The sequence below is a fragment of the Chenopodium album genome, chromosome 23 (genome assembly GCF_948465745.1).
Source record: "Chenopodium album chromosome 23, dcCheAlbu1.1, whole genome shotgun sequence".
Classification (NCBI taxonomy): domain Eukaryota; kingdom Viridiplantae; phylum Streptophyta; class Magnoliopsida; order Caryophyllales; family Amaranthaceae; genus Chenopodium; species Chenopodium album.
In genome coordinates, this window is record NC_137856.1 from 39,453,111 (window position 1) to 39,470,704 (window position 17,594).

At 35.9% G+C, this 17,594-nt stretch overlaps 2 protein-coding genes and 1 pseudogene across 5 annotated transcripts; all 3 read left to right on the forward strand.

Moving 5' to 3' along the window:
* Positions 1-1,577: 1,577 nt before the first annotated feature.
* On the forward strand, positions 1,578-4,231 carry LOC145609326 (pentatricopeptide repeat-containing protein At2g37320 pseudogene; annotated as a pseudogene). The gene is made up of 2 exons (XR_014106008.1): positions 1,578-3,343; positions 3,918-4,231. The product of XR_014106008.1 is annotated as a pentatricopeptide repeat-containing protein At2g37320 pseudogene (transcript).
* LOC145607625 (peroxidase 29-like) lies at positions 3,940-8,495 on the forward strand. Its single transcript, XM_081663216.1, has 6 exons — positions 3,940-4,056; positions 4,138-4,200; positions 5,520-5,595; positions 6,889-7,028; positions 7,423-7,789; positions 8,086-8,495. The coding sequence occupies exons 1-6, from the start codon at positions 3,940-3,942 to the stop codon at positions 8,493-8,495; spliced, it is 1,173 nt and encodes a 390-aa protein (XP_081519342.1).
* A 970-nt stretch (positions 8,496-9,465) lies between these two features.
* LOC145608702 (protein ABA AND ROS SENSITIVE 1-like) lies at positions 9,466-17,578 on the forward strand. 3 transcript variants are annotated; one of them, XR_014105869.1, is made up of 9 exons: positions 9,466-9,788; positions 10,202-10,301; positions 11,747-11,963; positions 13,311-13,527; positions 15,652-15,727; positions 16,276-16,322; positions 16,411-16,619; positions 16,744-16,846; positions 17,119-17,578. XR_014105869.1 is itself a non-coding variant. In XM_081664309.1 (8 exons), the coding sequence occupies exons 1-7, from the start codon at positions 9,700-9,702 to the stop codon at positions 16,607-16,609; spliced, it is 945 nt and encodes a 314-aa protein (XP_081520435.1). In that variant the 5' UTR covers positions 9,466-9,699; the 3' UTR covers positions 16,610-16,615; positions 16,744-17,082. The 3 variants fall into 3 exon arrangements, 2 of the variants coding, with proteins under 2 accessions (XP_081520435.1, XP_081520434.1); XM_081664309.1 differs by lacking the exon at positions 17,119-17,578 and having other exon boundaries at positions 16,411-16,615; positions 16,744-17,082; XM_081664308.1 differs by lacking the exon at positions 17,119-17,578 and having other exon boundaries at positions 16,744-17,081.
* Positions 17,579-17,594: the final 16 nt, after the last annotated feature.

The following is a 17,594-nucleotide window of genomic DNA, read 5'->3' on the forward strand; positions in this document are numbered from 1 at the left end:
CGATATACAGACTGCGGGACTTCATTTTCTCCATTTTTGCTCTTCATTCAAACCTACTACCTTCTTGAAATAACGATTGGTAATCCTCAATATTACAAGTTTTTCTTCACTGATATTAAGTGGCATTTCTGTAAATAAATTAACAAGTTTTATTAAATACGGGTCTTATATTCTCACAATGTTGATTTGTTTATTTAAAAGTCATCTAATTGGGATTTATTGGGGGTGTTAAATACCATCCCATCTTGCCACCAATCACTAACACCATGACACCATCACCATGATCGGCGACCACCACTACTCTAACTGATGACCCACCACATCCCCTCAATGACGACCCACCACCTTTTCTCGCGCGATGGAAATGTGGTGGTTATTTTTTTTTATTTCCGACAATTGCAGTAACCGAAGCCCAAAATCGGTTATCAACCACGGTAACCAGTTTTGGGCTCAGATTACCTGGCATGAAAACCAGTTTTAGGCTTCGGCTATTGCGGTTACCGGGAATAAAAAACCACCACCTTCTCGCCGGCGAGGGAAGGTGATGGGTCGTCATTGAGGGGGATCTAGTCGGTCATCGGTCAGGATAGTGGTGGTTGTCGCCGGTCAAAAGGGGTGGTGCGTCGCCGGGGAGGATAAGGGGTGGTGAAGTAGTAAGGACATGTTTGTCCATTCACATCAAATGTGGGCAGTGGTGAATGGTGATCATAATTGATGACGGTGTTCCACGATTTATTCAGATAAATACAACTTCATAAACGAATTTAGTTTATCATGAAAATCCGTGGCAAAACGATATACGTAATACGTGGTATAAATCAATGTGGCAACACGATATACGTGGTATAAATCAATAAAATAAAATCTAACAGCAATAGAGCATGACATTTTTGTACTCCGTAATTGTATAAAAACTTGTGAGATAAAATATTCAGGATGGGTTACTTCTTACTCCGTATATAACTTGTATTTTTTTTTGGTGAACATATAACTTGTATTTGAGTGTGCATATTTTGTTGTGATTATTAATCTGCTTCGGAAGCAAAACAGTAAGAACAATAGCAGCAACAGCCAATAACCAGGCGGCTGCCCATGACCGATGGCGCCGCAGATAACATTGGTGGAGCACTCTTTCCACACAGCTGAAGCGCACAACCTACTCATGTTTGCTCTGTCATTGATCAACTAATATAGGTACATTTCAGACCCATTACAATTTAAATTACCACAACTTTCTATTACTTTCAAGCTGCTATTGAATCGCGCTACTGTAATGCACGCTAACTGTTTGATTAAATGCCTCAATCAAAGGATGAAACTATGCATAATGCTGGTCCTTTATTTTTGTTAAAGGGGTAATGAGTATGCATATTTTCTTGTGTTTATTTGTGAAGGAGTAACTTGAGTGCTCTAATCTTGTCTCATTTGATTGCGGCCCACTACCTCAAGTATGATTACTGGTCTTAACCAGATTTACATTCCATACTCTAATGTCTTAACCAATGTTACATTACTTGACGAATTCATTCAACACCATGCTGCAGTGTACACTACTTAATTGAGATGACAATGCCAAGCTTTATTTCACGAAGATTTATGTGATTTTAGTTCTCTGCGAGGGAGGGAGTAAAACATGGGACTGGTTTCCTTAGCTTAGGGATGAACATCTTGAATCTTTCCGGGTGCTATTGGAAGTGTAAAGAGACGTTGTTCAAATCCACAGCATGCTTAACAATTTTGCATACACTTTTTCAATTCAGGAGCTTCAGTGTTCACAGACTAAAACAAAGTAGTGATATCAAAAGTCTGAACAAGGCATTGAGAATTATTGATCTTGTGTCTCCAAAACCCACCCATGTTAGCAATAACCAACATTGCCATCTTCAACTTATTCAGGACTTGCTACAAACACATTCGAAGAATCTTAGTGAAGTTAAGGCATTTAATGACTTTGCAAATCCATGTTTCGTAGACCAAAATCATCCTGATCAAATGCTTCCGTCTTTCTCTTTCAAGGATGATGTGATTTCAAGGGTTTTTAAACTACATAGAGAAGGGTTTAGAATTGATGTCACATTGCTTCCACATGCACTAAGTATTTGTGGCTATCGAGGGAATCTTCATTGTGGAACTCAGCTTCAGTGCTTAGCTATCAGAAATGGGTTGATTGTAAATGTCTATGTTGGAAGTTCTTTAATTAGCATGTACTCGAAGTGTGGGGATTTATGCTCTGCTTCTATGGTGTTTGAGGAGATGCCTGTGAGAAATGTTGTATCATGGACTGCTTTTATATCTGGATTTGCTCAAAAGTACCAAGTTGATGTCTGTTTGGAGCTATATAGCCAGATGAGACATTCATCTATTGAGCCTAATGATTATACACTAACAAGTCTCTTGAGTGCATGTGTTGGTAATGGCTCTCTTGGACAAGGAAGAAGTGCTCATTCTCTGGCCATTCTTTCGGGTTTTGATTCATATCTTCATGTTGCCAATGCTCTTGTCTCAATGTATTGCAAGTGTGGTGATGTCGAAGATGCATTTTCTGTATTTGAATCAATGCATGATAAAGATATTGTTTCTTGGAATTCCATGATTTCAGGGTATGCGTTGCATGGACTAGCTTGGAAAGCAATTGATCTCTTTGAGGAGATGAAAAGGCAAAAAATGAAGCCTGACTGCATTACATTTCTAGGTGTTCTTTCATCATGTCGTCATGTTGGTCTTGTTAAACAAGGTCATATGTATTTTGATTCAATGGTAGAATATGGAGTGGAGCCTGATTTGGGCCATTACTCATGCATTGTTGATCTTCTTGGTCGAGCTGGCTTGATTGATGAGGGCCGGAATTTAATTTTGGACATGCCAATAAAACCCAATGCCATCATATGGGGCTCACTGCTTGCGTCATGTAGGCTTCATGATAATGTTTGGATTGGTATAGAGGCTGCTGAGAACAGGCTTGCACTAGAACCTTCGTGTGCTGCCACCCATGTGCAGCTTGCAAAGCTGTATGCAAGAGTTGAAATGTGGGACCAGGTGGCAAAAGTTTGGAAAATGATGAAGGACACCGATCTTCAATTAAATCCCGGATACAGCTGGATTGAGATAGGGAATGAAGTCATCAGCTTTAAAGCAGATGATACTACCAACTCCAGAATGAATGAGGTTTTTTGTATGTTGGAGGGATTGAAATGTCAGCTCAAATCAGATCATGTGTCAGAATCTCACGAAGAGTTTGATATATATTCCTGCACTAATGTTTCATGATGAATTGGCTATATAATGCTAATACACAAATTTGTTCAGATGCTTGTCCAGCCATCCACTAATTGGTTTTTGTGAGGTATGTGCATCCTTCTATTGGAGCATAGTGTTCAATGAAATCGTTTTGTTTCATATTTTGCATGAACAACCAAGTTTACTACCTTTGTTTCTGGTTCTTTGTTTAGCCCACCTACATTTTATAGTTTATCTTGGTGTACCTTTGTGGTCTTGTGCACACTATGTATTAAGGGTGCGTTTTATTCACCTGATTTTCTCATATTTGAATTTAATAGAACTTAACTGAAATGATCTGAATTAACTTGAACTTATCTTTTATGAACTTATTTGAAATTAGTTAAAAGTAAGGTGAACAAAATGTGGCCTAATGATAGAAAGTAATTAGTTTAATCACAACACCATTAAATTTGCCTTGTATGCTGTTCATGTTATCATGCAGGGATCTATACATGTCCGTAGACATTCAGTCAAGTATAGTCTCCACTATGTTGATTATGATCTGCTTTTATTTATCAATTGGGCTTTTCCATAGAGTTTTCTGGATGTGAATTGACTTGATATTGGATTCTGGTAAATTTATTGTGCATGTAATTTCGTCAAGAGATCTATTCTTAATTGGCAAACTTTGACTTTAGGTGATCAATCCCAAGACAAGACATGTTGGGTTTACCAGCTCCTATGGGATGTGCTGGCTTGTCTCTGTTCTGTACTGCACTACATCAGCATGTAACTCTCCACAATGACACAATAACAGCACATAGCTACTTGGAAGAAGTAAGCATTGTTGATTTTCACAGTCCCGAGGTCATTTCTCATTGTGACAATTAATCCTGGTCTGTCATTACCTGCTTGCAGACATTTCAGAACTGGGTTATTTATCCTGATTCTGAGGATCTTGTTAGGGATTTAGGTAGTGGAGTAAGCAAAGTTGAATAAAACTGAATCCTTATTCTTGCACAGTATACTTGTTGAACACCTTTGTATCTCTCACTCTCATGTAACTTAATTGATATGATGGTGCATGACTTGTTTATAATTTCAACATCATAACGTGCACATCCATTTATTATAGTTTTCAACTGTTTCTGGATTGATTTAACATTTTATAATGCAATTTTATTTTTGTTATTATTATTTATTTATTTATTTATTTTTGAGCTCATCTGAAGGTACCCTGCTGTAGAATGTCAGAGAATTTCTCTGCTGTACTTCATCTTGTTTTTGGCCTCATAAACATTTACTGTCTGAAGAAATAGTTTCACAACATTTTTACTTTGTAGTATTTGACTGAAGGCATATTCTCTTTCTATACAAAATTCTCCCTGCCCTATTTTAGGAATCAGGAATGCAGGATGCTGCAATTATTGAACCAAAAGTGTATTGTGGTACGAGTAGTTAGAAGTCCTTATCAGTTATGACTCCAGTCAGGTAAAAGTGGTAATTTGAAGAATACAGGGTTTATATTTTTCTTTTGCTGATAAAGCTACTATAAATCATGTTTTTACTATCTAAAGAAACTTCTTGGAAACAGGGGAAAAATGATAGGAGAAAGGAATCCAATATTCATATTTTTATTTCTCTGCTGGTAAATCCTCAAAAAAATTGATAAGTCTATAGTACCTATTGACCTTTAGTTAATGATATAGTGAATGAAATTTGCGGTTGAAATCGAGCTTCAAAGGCCATCAATTGACATAAAATTAGCACTATTATCAATTTATCATGTAATTTTTTGACAGCCATACGTACTCTTTTTACTGCCATTTAGTTTGTTACTCCGTGACAGAAAAAGGTGACGACTTCTTAGCCATCTTAGGTTTGGTGTGTGGTAAATGGCTTTTGCTGTTCTGGATTCCTTTTATACTTTGCAAATGTTCAAATTTAGGAAAATTTGAACTGGCATTTGAGGGGGGAGGGGGGTTTGCTTGGATTGCAAGCAGTAGTATTATGAAATTATATTGGATTTTTCCGGGTTAGTCCACTTCATCCTCTATCTCTTATTATATAGACCTACAATATTTTGGAAGCTTGTTCAAAGTAGTGGAAAAGGAAAAAAAATGGTCGGTTGGTTTTACATTTGTGAAAAACAAGCAAGGACTGAAATTTTGGGGTGATTAAGCATGTTGATATATTATCTTGAACAAGTCTTTGGTGAGGCCGTCTCATAAAAAATAAAATACATCTCGGTCATCATCTGTATAATATATCATTGCAGACTAGAAATTTGAACATTACAGGAAGTACTTTTGAACGATGTTGCTGGAAAGACTATAAAATTATTTAGACCCAAGACAGGGGAAAGACAGAAGGCAGGTAGCTAAAAATAGCTTTGTGTGCGTAGTGCTAGATTACTATACTCTTGAGTCTCTGACGTCTGCAACGAATTTGAATGCCACAGATGTTATTAGTAATTTTTACTAAAAAGATAGTATGCATCATAAAAGGGAAAGTCTGTGATTCAGTAAAGATGTCAGCTTGCTAAAGATAGTATGCATTGTGATGTGATTTTTGGTTTGCATGCATCTTGGTAAGAAATTTATACCCGTAATCTTCTGATCATGTGGTAGGTTTACAAATGTACTGCATGTTCATGTAATCATTCTTTTATAATGTAATGCATGATTGTTGGGTACTCTGCAAATTTATGGAGTTACTTGTTAGGTAAAAGCAGATTACAGCAATTCATTTCGAAAGAGGAAAGGTACTTCAGCCCACTACTACGGCTGTAGAAAATTACAGTCATGCTGTATGCATGCTTTTGGCTTAAGACGTAAGAAATATATATTTCAGAATTTTGAGATGGGGTAAACGTTTCTCATGTGTTTGTTTATGTATAGTCTTTGGAAGGTTTTATGAATTTCTTGCATTTAAATGTTCATTTGAAATGTGCACTTGGAACAACAGAGAAGAAAGGATTTTCTGATAAATTGTGCTGGCATGAACAATAGAGCTTGAGTTACACGATTACTATGGAGAATATATACTAGAGAATGAGAACCTAACAATAAAAACTTCAATTGTAAAATAATATTGAAAGGTGAGTGAACAATTATTTTGAGAAATTTCATAATAGAAACCAGCAAATTTATCTTTGTAATGTCCAATAATAATGACATACTCCATATACAATGGGATTGGTGTACAGTCGCTCCACTCCCATTTTAGACAGGCTTCAATATAAACATGTTAAGATAGTTCGTAGTTCTATAACGTCTTTAAGCTTAATGTAAACATGTAGGTAAGATAGCTCGTAGTAGTTTTATAACCTCTATTATATATCTTCTTTAATCTTGTTACTCGAGTTTTAAAACATGGAAAAAGAAAGAGAAGTGAACCTTTAGCAAAATTTAGCAAGATAATTATACACTTGTCACCCCATTTGTTAATCAAAGCCAGCCCCTTTTTTTTCCCACTTTTCTGGGGTTATAAATACACCCCCTAACCTCTTATCGCTTTCCCAACTACTAGTCCAACATTCCCTCCTAACAATTTGGACTAATATTAGGAATAACATGGGTAGTATTACAATTACAAGTACACTTGCTTTATCATTTTTTCTCATTATTCTTGTTTATTCAACTAGTGCTAACAATTCTATTCCTAAAGGTCTTTCCTATGATTTTTATAACAAAACTTGCCCTCAACTTGAGGACATTGTCAGAGCTACTCTTGCTCCTGTATTTACCAGTGATCCTACTTCAGCTGCTGCTCTCCTAAGGCTCATGTTTCATGACTGCCAAGTTCAGGTACTCTTTTTCTACACCTTCCTGGCCTCCCTCGAATTTTGTAATAAGTTCATACTTAGCTTGTAATCGTCTGTCTTTTGACTTATTGTACATTTGTACTTAATCACCTAGCTGCTAAGTGCAATTTTTCTTTGTTCTATTTTTAAGGATATTTACTTAAGCACAATGGCCACAATCTTTCTGCATGTCGAAGTTATTGGTTCTTACATGTGATACCTCCTAAAAGTTTGCTTATTGTGGTTTTTAGTTAATATTTTTATTAGATTGTATCATGGTAATGGTACAATACAAGGTTGGCAAGTTACACTGGCCTGTTAGTACTTACTAGCATATTTGCATGCATGATGCATCTTGGTATGAGTTTTTTAAACAGAAACATTTTATTCTTTGTCAGGGCTGTGATGCATCAATTCTGATCGATGTGTCAGACTCGGCCTCCTTAGAGCCACCAGAGCTGGGGGCAAAAAAGAACTTTGGGATTAGAAAGAGGGAATCGATTAATCAAATAAAGTCAAGAATTGAAGAAGAATGTCCAGGACAAGTCTCTTGTGCTGACATAATAGTGTTGGCTGCAAGAGAGGCAGTGGCTATTTCTGGGGGTCCAAGAATAATAGTTCCTTTAGGTAGGAGAGACTCAATCTCGGCTTCAAGCTCTGAAGCCGCTGATGCTTCCCTCCCTTCACCTGATTTTGGAGTTGATGATGCTCTAAGCCTTTTTGCCAAGCTTGGGATGACTACTCAGGAAGCAGTTGCCATTATGGGTACTTTCATATTTCGGTTAACTTTTTTCACCATAATCTGGCTCTCTACCACTGTATAGATGGCCAGTGAGCCAGGTTGCCTAAGGCTATGTCGTATCTTTTTGACAGATCAAGCTGACACATTGCATAACAAAACTAGAAAAATACTAGCAATGTTATCCTCAAGAAATTGAAAGGGTGCTTTAACATGTTTCATTTTGCATATTAAGTATATAAAAAAAAAAAAATTATACTTTATCGTTCAACATTTCTTTGATCATTTTAACATAAAGTAAACCACAAATTTATGGTTGCAGGGTCACATACTTTAGGAGTCACACATTGCTTAAACATCATGGATCGTTTGTACAGGCCATCTGATGCGAGAGGGAGCAACATGGATCCTAGATTTGAAGCACTCTTGAAATTCAGCTGTCCTGAAAACATACCCTTTTCTCAAAATATAAGTTTTGTGCTTAATGATCCTTCAACATTTATATTTGACAATTTGTACTACAAGAACTCCCTGCAGCGTCGAGGTGTGCTAAGGATTGATGCAGAGTTGCCCCTACACACTCGAACAGCAGGGATTGTGGAACATTTTGCAGCTAATGCTGACGATTTCTTTCAAGAATTTGGTTCTGCTTTTTTAAAGCTCTCATATGCAGGAGTGTTAACTGGTAATCATGGTATAATTAGGAGCATGTGTAACTTCGTAGACAATTAAGAACTAAGTAGTCATGAGTTGCTGCCTAGCAGCCTGTACTATTGTATTTATAACTAGTACAAGTATGTTGTTAAGTTATGATCATCATGTATGTTAAAAGCTCTGTTGTGTACTAAAATTTAATTTTATGAGAATGGAAGAAATTCATAAATCATTCCTGCTTAGAACAATTTTTTCCTATACCTATATTTGTGGTATGTATTTTCCAAATAATCAGTCTATTTTTTCTTTAGTAAATTCTATTTATTTATGTATTCCTAGGAATCAAACTACCATTGATTTCCTAGCTAAGATTGTGCAAGAGTTAAGTTAATTGACTAACAAAGATGAATTTCTACTATTGTAATTAAATTTTATCAACGACAATATTAACCACTTTGTGATATCTATCATAGTACTTCGTATGAAGCAAAGAACAAAGTGACAATCAAAATAAAATCTTGAATAAGAGTGTTAATGAGCCTAACTAGCTTGCAAACTTATCGAGTTTAGCTCTAAAATTTTATGAGACTCAGCATAATTAAGCTCAACTAAAAAAGCTACATGACATAACATTTTACTCAAATAGTAAAAGGAGTAGATATGTGTACAATAATGTTAAAAATTCAAAATGAATATTCAAAGCGTAGTTATACAAAGTATAGGCTCAAGGCTAATTAAAGTGTGCCAAGCTGAGTCCTAGCAACCCTGAGCTCGGTTTCAGCTCATTAATATACCTACTTTAAAACCAGAAGAAGAGTTTCATATTCTGTTCGCTTCGCATTTCTTTGTTTGACTTGACCGAACTTTTGCAGATAACTGTTTTTTGTCAAAAGTGGGCTATGTAATTTTTATCCCTACGAAATATTATCTACTCTACTTTTTTTTTTCTTTAAAATAAATAAATAAATAAAACCTATTTTACAAATCTAGCGGATTGACTAAATTAAATTGATGAAACCCCTAATATTGGTCAAAGCCGCTAATTTTACCCAAGTTGGGAAACCGTTGCTAATTCTTCCCGCTCGACTCCTGCTCAACACAGCGTTACGAAAAATTTATTCTAATTAACGAAAATTGCAATTTTTATATTGCAGAGTTTAAATTGTAATGGCAATCTAATAATTATATGCTGAAGGAAGAAGCAAAGTTCGAAAAATCTCAAATTCTAGGGTTCTTCTGAACACTATCATAAATTTCTGGAAAATTTTATTGAAGCTTAACAATGGCTGATCGAGATAGGAAGAAGGCTTTGTTTCGTGCTAAATTAAACGAGAAACAGCAAAAAAATCGCATCGATTCGCCCCTTGTGAGGTATACTGGTCTGATTTCATTCAATTTGATCAATTTTTGGTTCGAATTGTTTGTAGAAACCCTAATTAAGGAGCTATGTGGTACTAGTAGTTGTTAGCTTGTTGCAGGTAGTGTCAGTTGTTAGCTTGTTGCAGGTAGTGTCAATTGGCATGTAATAGGATAAGACAGGAAGATTTTTGTATTTTTGGGTCATATTTGCTGCTTGTTTTGCTGGTATATTAATTGGATTGTAAGGATTGTAACTCATTATTTAGATTAGAATTTCGATTCCCGATTGATGGAATTGCTAAATTTTTCTTTTTGGTGTTGTTGCAATCTATGATTGGTGATTTTCATATACTTGTAGATTTGTTTTTGAGCTTAAGTATCAGATTATTGATTTCCAATTTGTCTGTTTAACTTCTTAAATCCAGGTATAATGAAATTGGTAAGCCTGTTTGTCGAGTTTGTGACTTTGTCTTAAAATCTGATTCTGATTGGACAGTACACCAAGCCTCTCGGAAGCATCATGAGGTAATACTGCAATTATCTTACTACCTGATTACTCAGAAACTTTCAGTTTTTACTGTGATTATGATTGGATACTTTCTTTTTGGCCTGGAAAATGGAGAACTAGCTAGAGTGTTGATTATTTTGTTTTCGTTACATGCTAGCTGCCTAGCTGTTTAATTTATTCTCTCTTTCCCCCTCCCATATTTGGGTTTTCCGGAAACAGGTGGGATAGGAGGCAATAATCTCACATGGAAGGTTAAAATATATTCTATCCACGTTGGAATGGGTCACTTTGCTTGGTTGACTATTTGACCGTTTAAATTGTGTTTCTGATATGGCAATGAAAGTGGGGTTAAACATTGGGCATTGTAAATCTGATTCTCTATAGATGAAAGGTGAAGTTGTTCGTTTCTTCTTGACCAAAAAATGGAAGTTTTTCGAGATAGTTTATTGTTGTCGATAGTTGAGCTGAAAGTCAAGCAAGAATGATGGAGGCTACTCCCTGAAAATGTCCATATTTGGGGACTAATTCACAATGCTAGGCAGTTCCTTATGTGCGCCTTCAATTCTTAGTCAACCCTACCTCTTTTGTTTTCGCCTAACTAAAACACTAACCTGCCAGCTCAGACTTGCATGACTTGGCCAGCCATTCCCTTGGGTTCCACCTGGAACATTAGTGTTTCCACAAGTTATTTACCTGGTTCTATAATTCACTTGCAGACTTAGGACAGTAAAAGAATTGTTAGATCAAGTATCATTATCAGACAGTTTCCCATCATGACAAGTTATTGGGTTTCTGAATAATCCATTATGCAGCAGTTGCTACTCTGCTTTCTGTAGATTAATCATCTTGACATGCTGAAAGAGTTCTTTCTATAAAAACGAATTGATTATAAAAGCAAACAAAGTAGGTCCATTTCTAAATTTCTGGCACTGTTATTAGTTACTATTTATAAATTATAATCCTAAGACAAGGCTTGAACTAGCTTTTTAAACCTGAGAAGAAGCAGCAGTGACCTTTATTTAAAACTCAAAACATGTCAATATAAGAGAACAGAGGAAGTGTAATTTGAGATATAATGGGAAATTTAGGCATTATAACTTGATAATAAAAATAAAAAAAATAAAAATGATTCAAACTTGCCAATTCCGTCCCTTCATACTCGTCATTCTTTGTTTTCCTCAACGATGAAGCATCTTAGCTTGGTAAATACATGTGGAAATGTGATATCAATTCTCCTTTATTCTCTTGCATGCTCTACCTGCTGATCTTCCTTGTGTTTACATAGTCTAAACAGTGATGCCTCATTGGATGGACAACTTTAGTGTTCTAACTTGTGTAACTTCAGTTCTGTGTGTGTGTGTTCTAATAATTATATCTGAAGATATAGTGTGTATCCTAAAGGTATGTGCATTTAGTTGAATTTTCTTTTCAGCAACTAATAATATTAGTGGTTACATTTCAGGCAATTAAGAATCTTAAAGCAAGTGCTTCCAAAAAAAATGTGGTCAACAACGCAAAACCGGAGACCATTAAAGAGTCTTCGAAGAAACAAGTGGACAATTCTCCAAAATCCAAGGATGATACACCAAGAATTCCTTCTGATGGACAGAAGTCCCGACCATCTTCAGCACTTCCTGCTGATTTCTTTGACCATGGGGACAATAAGAGACATAAAGTTGGTGAGTACCTGTATTTTATGCAGATATTCTCTCCCTCTTGAACTTGCTGTGCCTCCTTCCTAATAAATTTGCATTTTAAGAAGACTAATAAAGTATTACCCCAAATTCCTCATGCAAACCAAACAACTTTAATAGTTTTGAATTGGGTTTATATTTTCATACGAAGAAATCCTGAATTGGGTTTATTTTTTCATACGAAGAAATCCTGAATTGGGTTTATATTTTCATACGAAGAAATCCTGAATTATTATTAACTTAACAATAAAGATTTGTTTACTCTTTATTTATTCTGGTGGGTTAAGAATGATGGGTTTTGTCTTATTAGTCTAGTCTTCTGCGTTGCACGAGGATAAGTGATCCCTATGGCCTATACTTAAATACTTTCCTAGTACTAAAACATTGCATTCTGGTCAATATTGAGTCATCTGAACTTCCCCTTTATTCTTGTCTTTGATGTAGTGGAGGAAATAAATTAGGTTTCTCTGTACGAGGAAGAGTATAGATTGTATTAGAGATTTGAATAAAGTTTCTGTTGTTCTGCGAGGTGTCTTTGCCTAGTTTCTTTTCCATGCGTTGTACTTGTAGATTAGAATCACTTGGACTTTTCTCTGTACCCTTCTTGCTAGTCTACAGACTTGACACTAATTAGGTTTTTACACTGTGTTTTTTAGACCTCCCTAAAACATGGCAAGTGTGGATACTGATTCACACTAGGTTACTGTCGTCATCATCTGATTATAGAGGGGTGGTGTGCACTCTTTTTTTGGTCCCATTAGAATGAGATGCATAGGTGCTAATAGTGTGGTTAAAGTTTTTTTGGTTTTTGCTTGCTCTTTATTATAAAGAAGGAGCTATGAAATGTTTAATAGAACAACATAAGACGAGATCTACAACACTTGAATTATATGTCTGTCACATGTTGTGAATCTTGTGATGTAATAGATTTTTTTAACATTGTTCATTGGACCATTAAACTATGATATATCTGCCACATGAATTTATTTTAACTGTGCAATGTTCATTGGACCTTTCAAGAGAAGAATCACTCTTTCTTTGAAGAGGCCCTCTTTTTCTTTTGTAAAGTAGTTTCTCTGTTTCCTCTAATTGACACTTTACTTTAGAAATGTGTGCCAAATTGCCAATGCAAAAACTTCAATTATACCTTTCATTGTCATTTAGTAAAAATTATTAATTTATTGTGACGAATTTAACAAGATCCAACATGATGACTGCGTTCTCCCTTGTACATAAATCACAAAAGTCTATTATCAACTAAAAACGATCTAAGTAACTTTTAGGAATTACTACCCACCATTTGACCCGCATATCTGGAATTTTTATTTGCAGTATCTGCTCGAGTACAGGAAGTTGATACCAGTGTAGGTGCAATCCCATCTAAGCCTGCTAAATCTATTCAGCATGCAACTCAGCCTGCTAGGGTTGCAGAAAATGTAACGGCTCCTACTGAAACTAAGCAGATTGGAGAGTTGCCTCAAGGTTTCTTTGATAACAAAGAAGCTGATCTACGTGCACGTGGTATTGAACCTGTGAAGCCAGATGTCAAGTGAGTTTCTCATTTTTCCAATTTGATCGCGTAGTTCAGGCACTTACACTGCTGTACTTATCTTGATTTTATACCTTTGGTTGTATTATTATAGCTTGGCAGCTAGCTAAAGAATCTGGTAATCAAGCATTAGAACAATCACATTCTGGCCAAGGATTTTTTGTGTGTGTGTTTGTTTGTTTGTTTGCTGTCAAAAGTCAGAAATGCTTATAAAATTAGAGTTTCAGCACTGCGATTCCAGGATCTGAGGGTCAAATAGCCTAACTATAAACAAAATTAGCTGGTCTTTACAGTAGCATATTTGTGGTACTAACAAAAAGCTACTGTAAAATTTTGTGTAAGCCAGTGGAGTAGAAAAGATCCACTGTAGATCAATGTTGAGCTAAACACACCCCGTCTTTTGTAGTCTGAAAAGAGGTCTGCTATCTGACTTCCCTAATCTGCGCAGTTCTTGAGCTACCTCTTGCAGTCTTGCCTAGGGCATCCAAAATTCCACATGCCAGTAAATAATGTGCCTGAATCATCCTATGAAAGTAATGTGCAGAAAAGATGTGCTATAGTAGTAAGGAATTTTGATGTGCTAGTGATTGATTAGGATTTTGTTCTGAGATCAAATTCTTAGGCCTAATATTAGGAGCCCTGATATGAATATAAGCATCAGATAACAATAACCTGAGGTCAAACTTTGCTTTTAGTTTCCTTTAGTTTTTCCTTTGTTTTAATGCCTGTAGGTGTTGGAAAGAATTATCTAGGGGTAAAGAAGGCGATCTTATGGTCGTCTTTAACATAGATCGTTGGAACACTGTCTTTTTCTCTTCTGGTTTGTGCTTTCCTCTCATTGACAAGGAAGAGTACCTATGCTCTTCAAATCAAAAGAGCAAAAGATAATAATCTAACGATGAGCTATATATGTAAACTTTAAGTCTTTAAGGCAACCTAGCCAGTCGATTTCCAAATACGCTATTTAGTAGAAGGTATTCTGCTGGGTTATTATAAATTAATATTGTTCAAAATCGTAAAAATGACAAATTTGACAATTGTAGTTCCAAAAGTGCTTTACATATCAATCTTCATATATTCAGTATTAGCAATTATAAATCATAAGTAGTTTTAACCATTCTTAGCTTTGAAAAAGTAATTTTCTTTCTTTTGATGAATATGATTATGTGTGCAACAAAGCTGCAGTAACAACAATGTCCTTTGTTGGGTGTTAATACCTGTCAAATATACAAGGGCATATTCTTGAAGCTGAAATCTTCACTGTTAAGATCTTTGTTGCTGTGCACTTTGCATTCACCCTTTCATCAACTTGGCCCTACTACATCTACTTTGTAAAAATATACTAACCTTGCACAATAACCTCTGATGTTACACCTGCACTTGCTGCTGGTCCAGCTAAAATCCATGTACCTAAGGCTGACCTCTTTTTGCCTAAGCTGCTTGGTACCTTTGGTATCAAATTACCTCAAGTACATCCGTCATTTTTCTTGGAGAGGGGAATATGTGGAAAACTGTTTCTTTTTCTAGCGTTAGAGGTCAAAAGCCATTGGTGAAATCACTAATCCGGTTGACCAATTTCCTTTAGAACTATATACTGGCCCTTTGAACTGACCAATCTACCGAGCTATCGGTTTTTTTCTATTTGTTAAAAGGAGGAATGAACATCTCATCTGTGCTGGTTAGTATTTATTTTCAGACAAGCTGCTCTTGCATACGGTATATAGAAGGTTGCTTCATGTGACCTGATCATTCATTATATAGTCCCCTGTGAAGTTTTCTGTGGGTATGATTTTGAATTAATTTACTGGAGTCTGATTAAGTATTTTGGGGTTGTACACACATGATTGAATTAATCCTCTATTTCAATGATATTATTGATTTATGATATACTTCTTTTTCCTATTGCTGTGGGATTTATGAACTATGGTTGCTGATTAGTTGTCTGTTAGACTGTTACTGGATATAAGAGACATTAACTCAATGTGTTTAAAATGATCGTGGGAACCTCTGATGTGCAGTATGATATAATTTTTATTTGTTAAGTAGTAGTTAGAATGTTGCCACATTTTTCTTATACTGATTATGGCATTGGATGATGATATATTTGTTGTTAATCTTTGTCAGGGATGAGTACAAGGAATTTGAAAAGTTGATCCAAGAGGACTTGGCAGAGGTGGACAACCGCTTTGAAGAAGAAGAGGTGAGATCTTGCCTGTTCTCTTGGATAAAGAATCATCACTCAGTCTCTTGATTTCCGTTCATCTAATACTTTCACAGCTTGTTTGGTAAAGGCTAAAGGGTAATAAATGATGGTAATGGGAATGAGTTTTTGTAAATTTCGAACAAAATCCTACATCAATGCTTATGAAGTACTAGTTCACCTTTATTTCTTTTCCATTATCATCCACAGCAACTTGGGGGGTTGGTATTGGTTAATTATAAAAATTAATGAAGAAAACATATGTTGAAGGGGAATGGGGGTTGCTTTACCGACTACCATGGACTCTACTACTTTAGCATGATACTTGCAAAATTTTATTTCATTTATAAACCATGACTGCCATTTACTACCCACCTACCAAAATTTCCAGCAGGACTCAGATTGAAATTCCATTCTCGTGTGTTGGTTTGATTGGGTTCATATAGCTAGTCATGGCTCATGGGACATCAATGAAAATATAATTCTATGATATTTTGATGAAGTCTGGCTTGACATTTTGCCTTGTTTGCATTGTATTATTGTTACAGATTGATGCAGCTGAGCAGATAGAGGAAGAAGAAATTGTAGAGCAGAAGTAAGCTGGATTGCTGGACCATTTACATGACTTATGTCCGATTTCAAACAGATTTATAATTATGTTTTTTCATCCTTCCCCTTCTCAGGACCTACAGGAACAGAGTGGAGGAGCTAAAGAGAAAGAAAATGGAACTTCTAGCTGCAAGATCTTCCAGAGCTGGTAAAGTGTCTGAAGCTCCTGAATCAAAGGCCAAACAAGATAGCACGTCAAGTGATGATGAAGACAACGATGAAGATGAAGATGACGAGAGCTTTGCAGTCGATTGGAGAGCACAACATCTGTGAAAAGCTGTAGGTAAGTCCCCATATTCCACTCCATCTTTTCAGTGCTTTAACCAGTCTTCATATATAACTATGATACTGAAAGTTCTATCGCTACTACATTTAATGACTAGGCATTTTTTAAACTTTTGTCACAGATTGAAGTGCTAGTTGAGTAGTTGTCGGGTTCAATGAAGTAAGCCAATTTCTTGTAGCAGTCCACAGTCAAGGATCCTGGAACTGAAGAACAAACAATTTTGTGTATTGCACTAACCTGTACATTCTGTTATGCATTATGTATGTGAACAAAGCCAATGTTGGTTAACCAAGGAAAATTAAACAATATTATCCTCTTAAGGGATTGAGTTGAGCACATATATTCCATTGGTTCATTTTTCATGCTGTTGTCAGTCTTGTCACGACAAGATTACAATTACATCCTGGTTTTGATGAGTCGGAAGTTTTTGGAAGATGAACTGTAATTTGGTGATCCTGCATGTAACAAACTTAACAATCTTTCTGTTATTTCACAGAAGGTTCCCTCCTGTAGCCTGTTCACGAGAGTATAAATCTCACAACATCAGCATTTGAGGCACCAGGAAATGACTGAGCTAGAGACTGAACAATCCTTTGCTTCTGCTTGAGTTTTCCTGTTCGATATGCCTTTTCTTTTACAGCTGTTTGTTGATTTCCCTACCAAGGTATTTTCATGGAGGAAGAAACAGATGATTTTCTTGGTGGTTGTATAAGAAACTTAAAGATCACGGTGGACTCTGACTCAGTGGAAGTCTAGAAAGTGGACGAGAGAGATGAAGGAGAAACATCTATGAAAATAATATATACATCGTACTTGTCTACCATTATTGTGCTAGTTTTATGTAACAAGACCCTAAACTTGATTAATCAACTTGATTGATATTCAAAAGGTGCGATTGCTGAAAATTATGTCCTTTTTTTTTTTTTACACAGAAAATTTATGTCCTTGGCTTGAGATCAGATGCAAGATGTA

What these genes read in the sequence shown, in the direction of transcription:
- LOC145607625 (XM_081663216.1), top strand. Translation starts at nt 3,940, where the DNA reads ATGTTGGGTTTACCAGCTCCTATGGGATGTGCTGGCTTGTCTCTGTTC. An exon ending in CACATAGCTACTTGGAAGAA is followed by an intron (nt 4,057 to 4,137) that starts GTAAGCATTGTT and finishes ACCTGCTTGCAG; the next exon opens with ACATTTCAGAACTGGGTTAT. An exon ending in TTAGGGATTTAGGTAGTGGA is followed by an intron (nt 4,201 to 5,519) that starts GTAAGCAAAGTT and finishes TGAACATTACAG; the next exon opens with GAAGTACTTTTGAACGATGT.
- LOC145608702 (XM_081664309.1), top strand. Translation starts at nt 9,700, where the DNA reads ATGGCTGATCGAGATAGGAAGAAGGCTTTGTTTCGTGCTAAATTAAAC. An exon ending in ATCGATTCGCCCCTTGTGAG is followed by an intron (nt 9,789 to 10,201) that starts GTATACTGGTCT and finishes TCTTAAATCCAG; the next exon opens with GTATAATGAAATTGGTAAGC. An exon ending in GAAGAAATTGTAGAGCAGAA is followed by an intron (nt 16,323 to 16,410) that starts GTAAGCTGGATT and finishes TCCCCTTCTCAG; the next exon opens with GACCTACAGGAACAGAGTGG.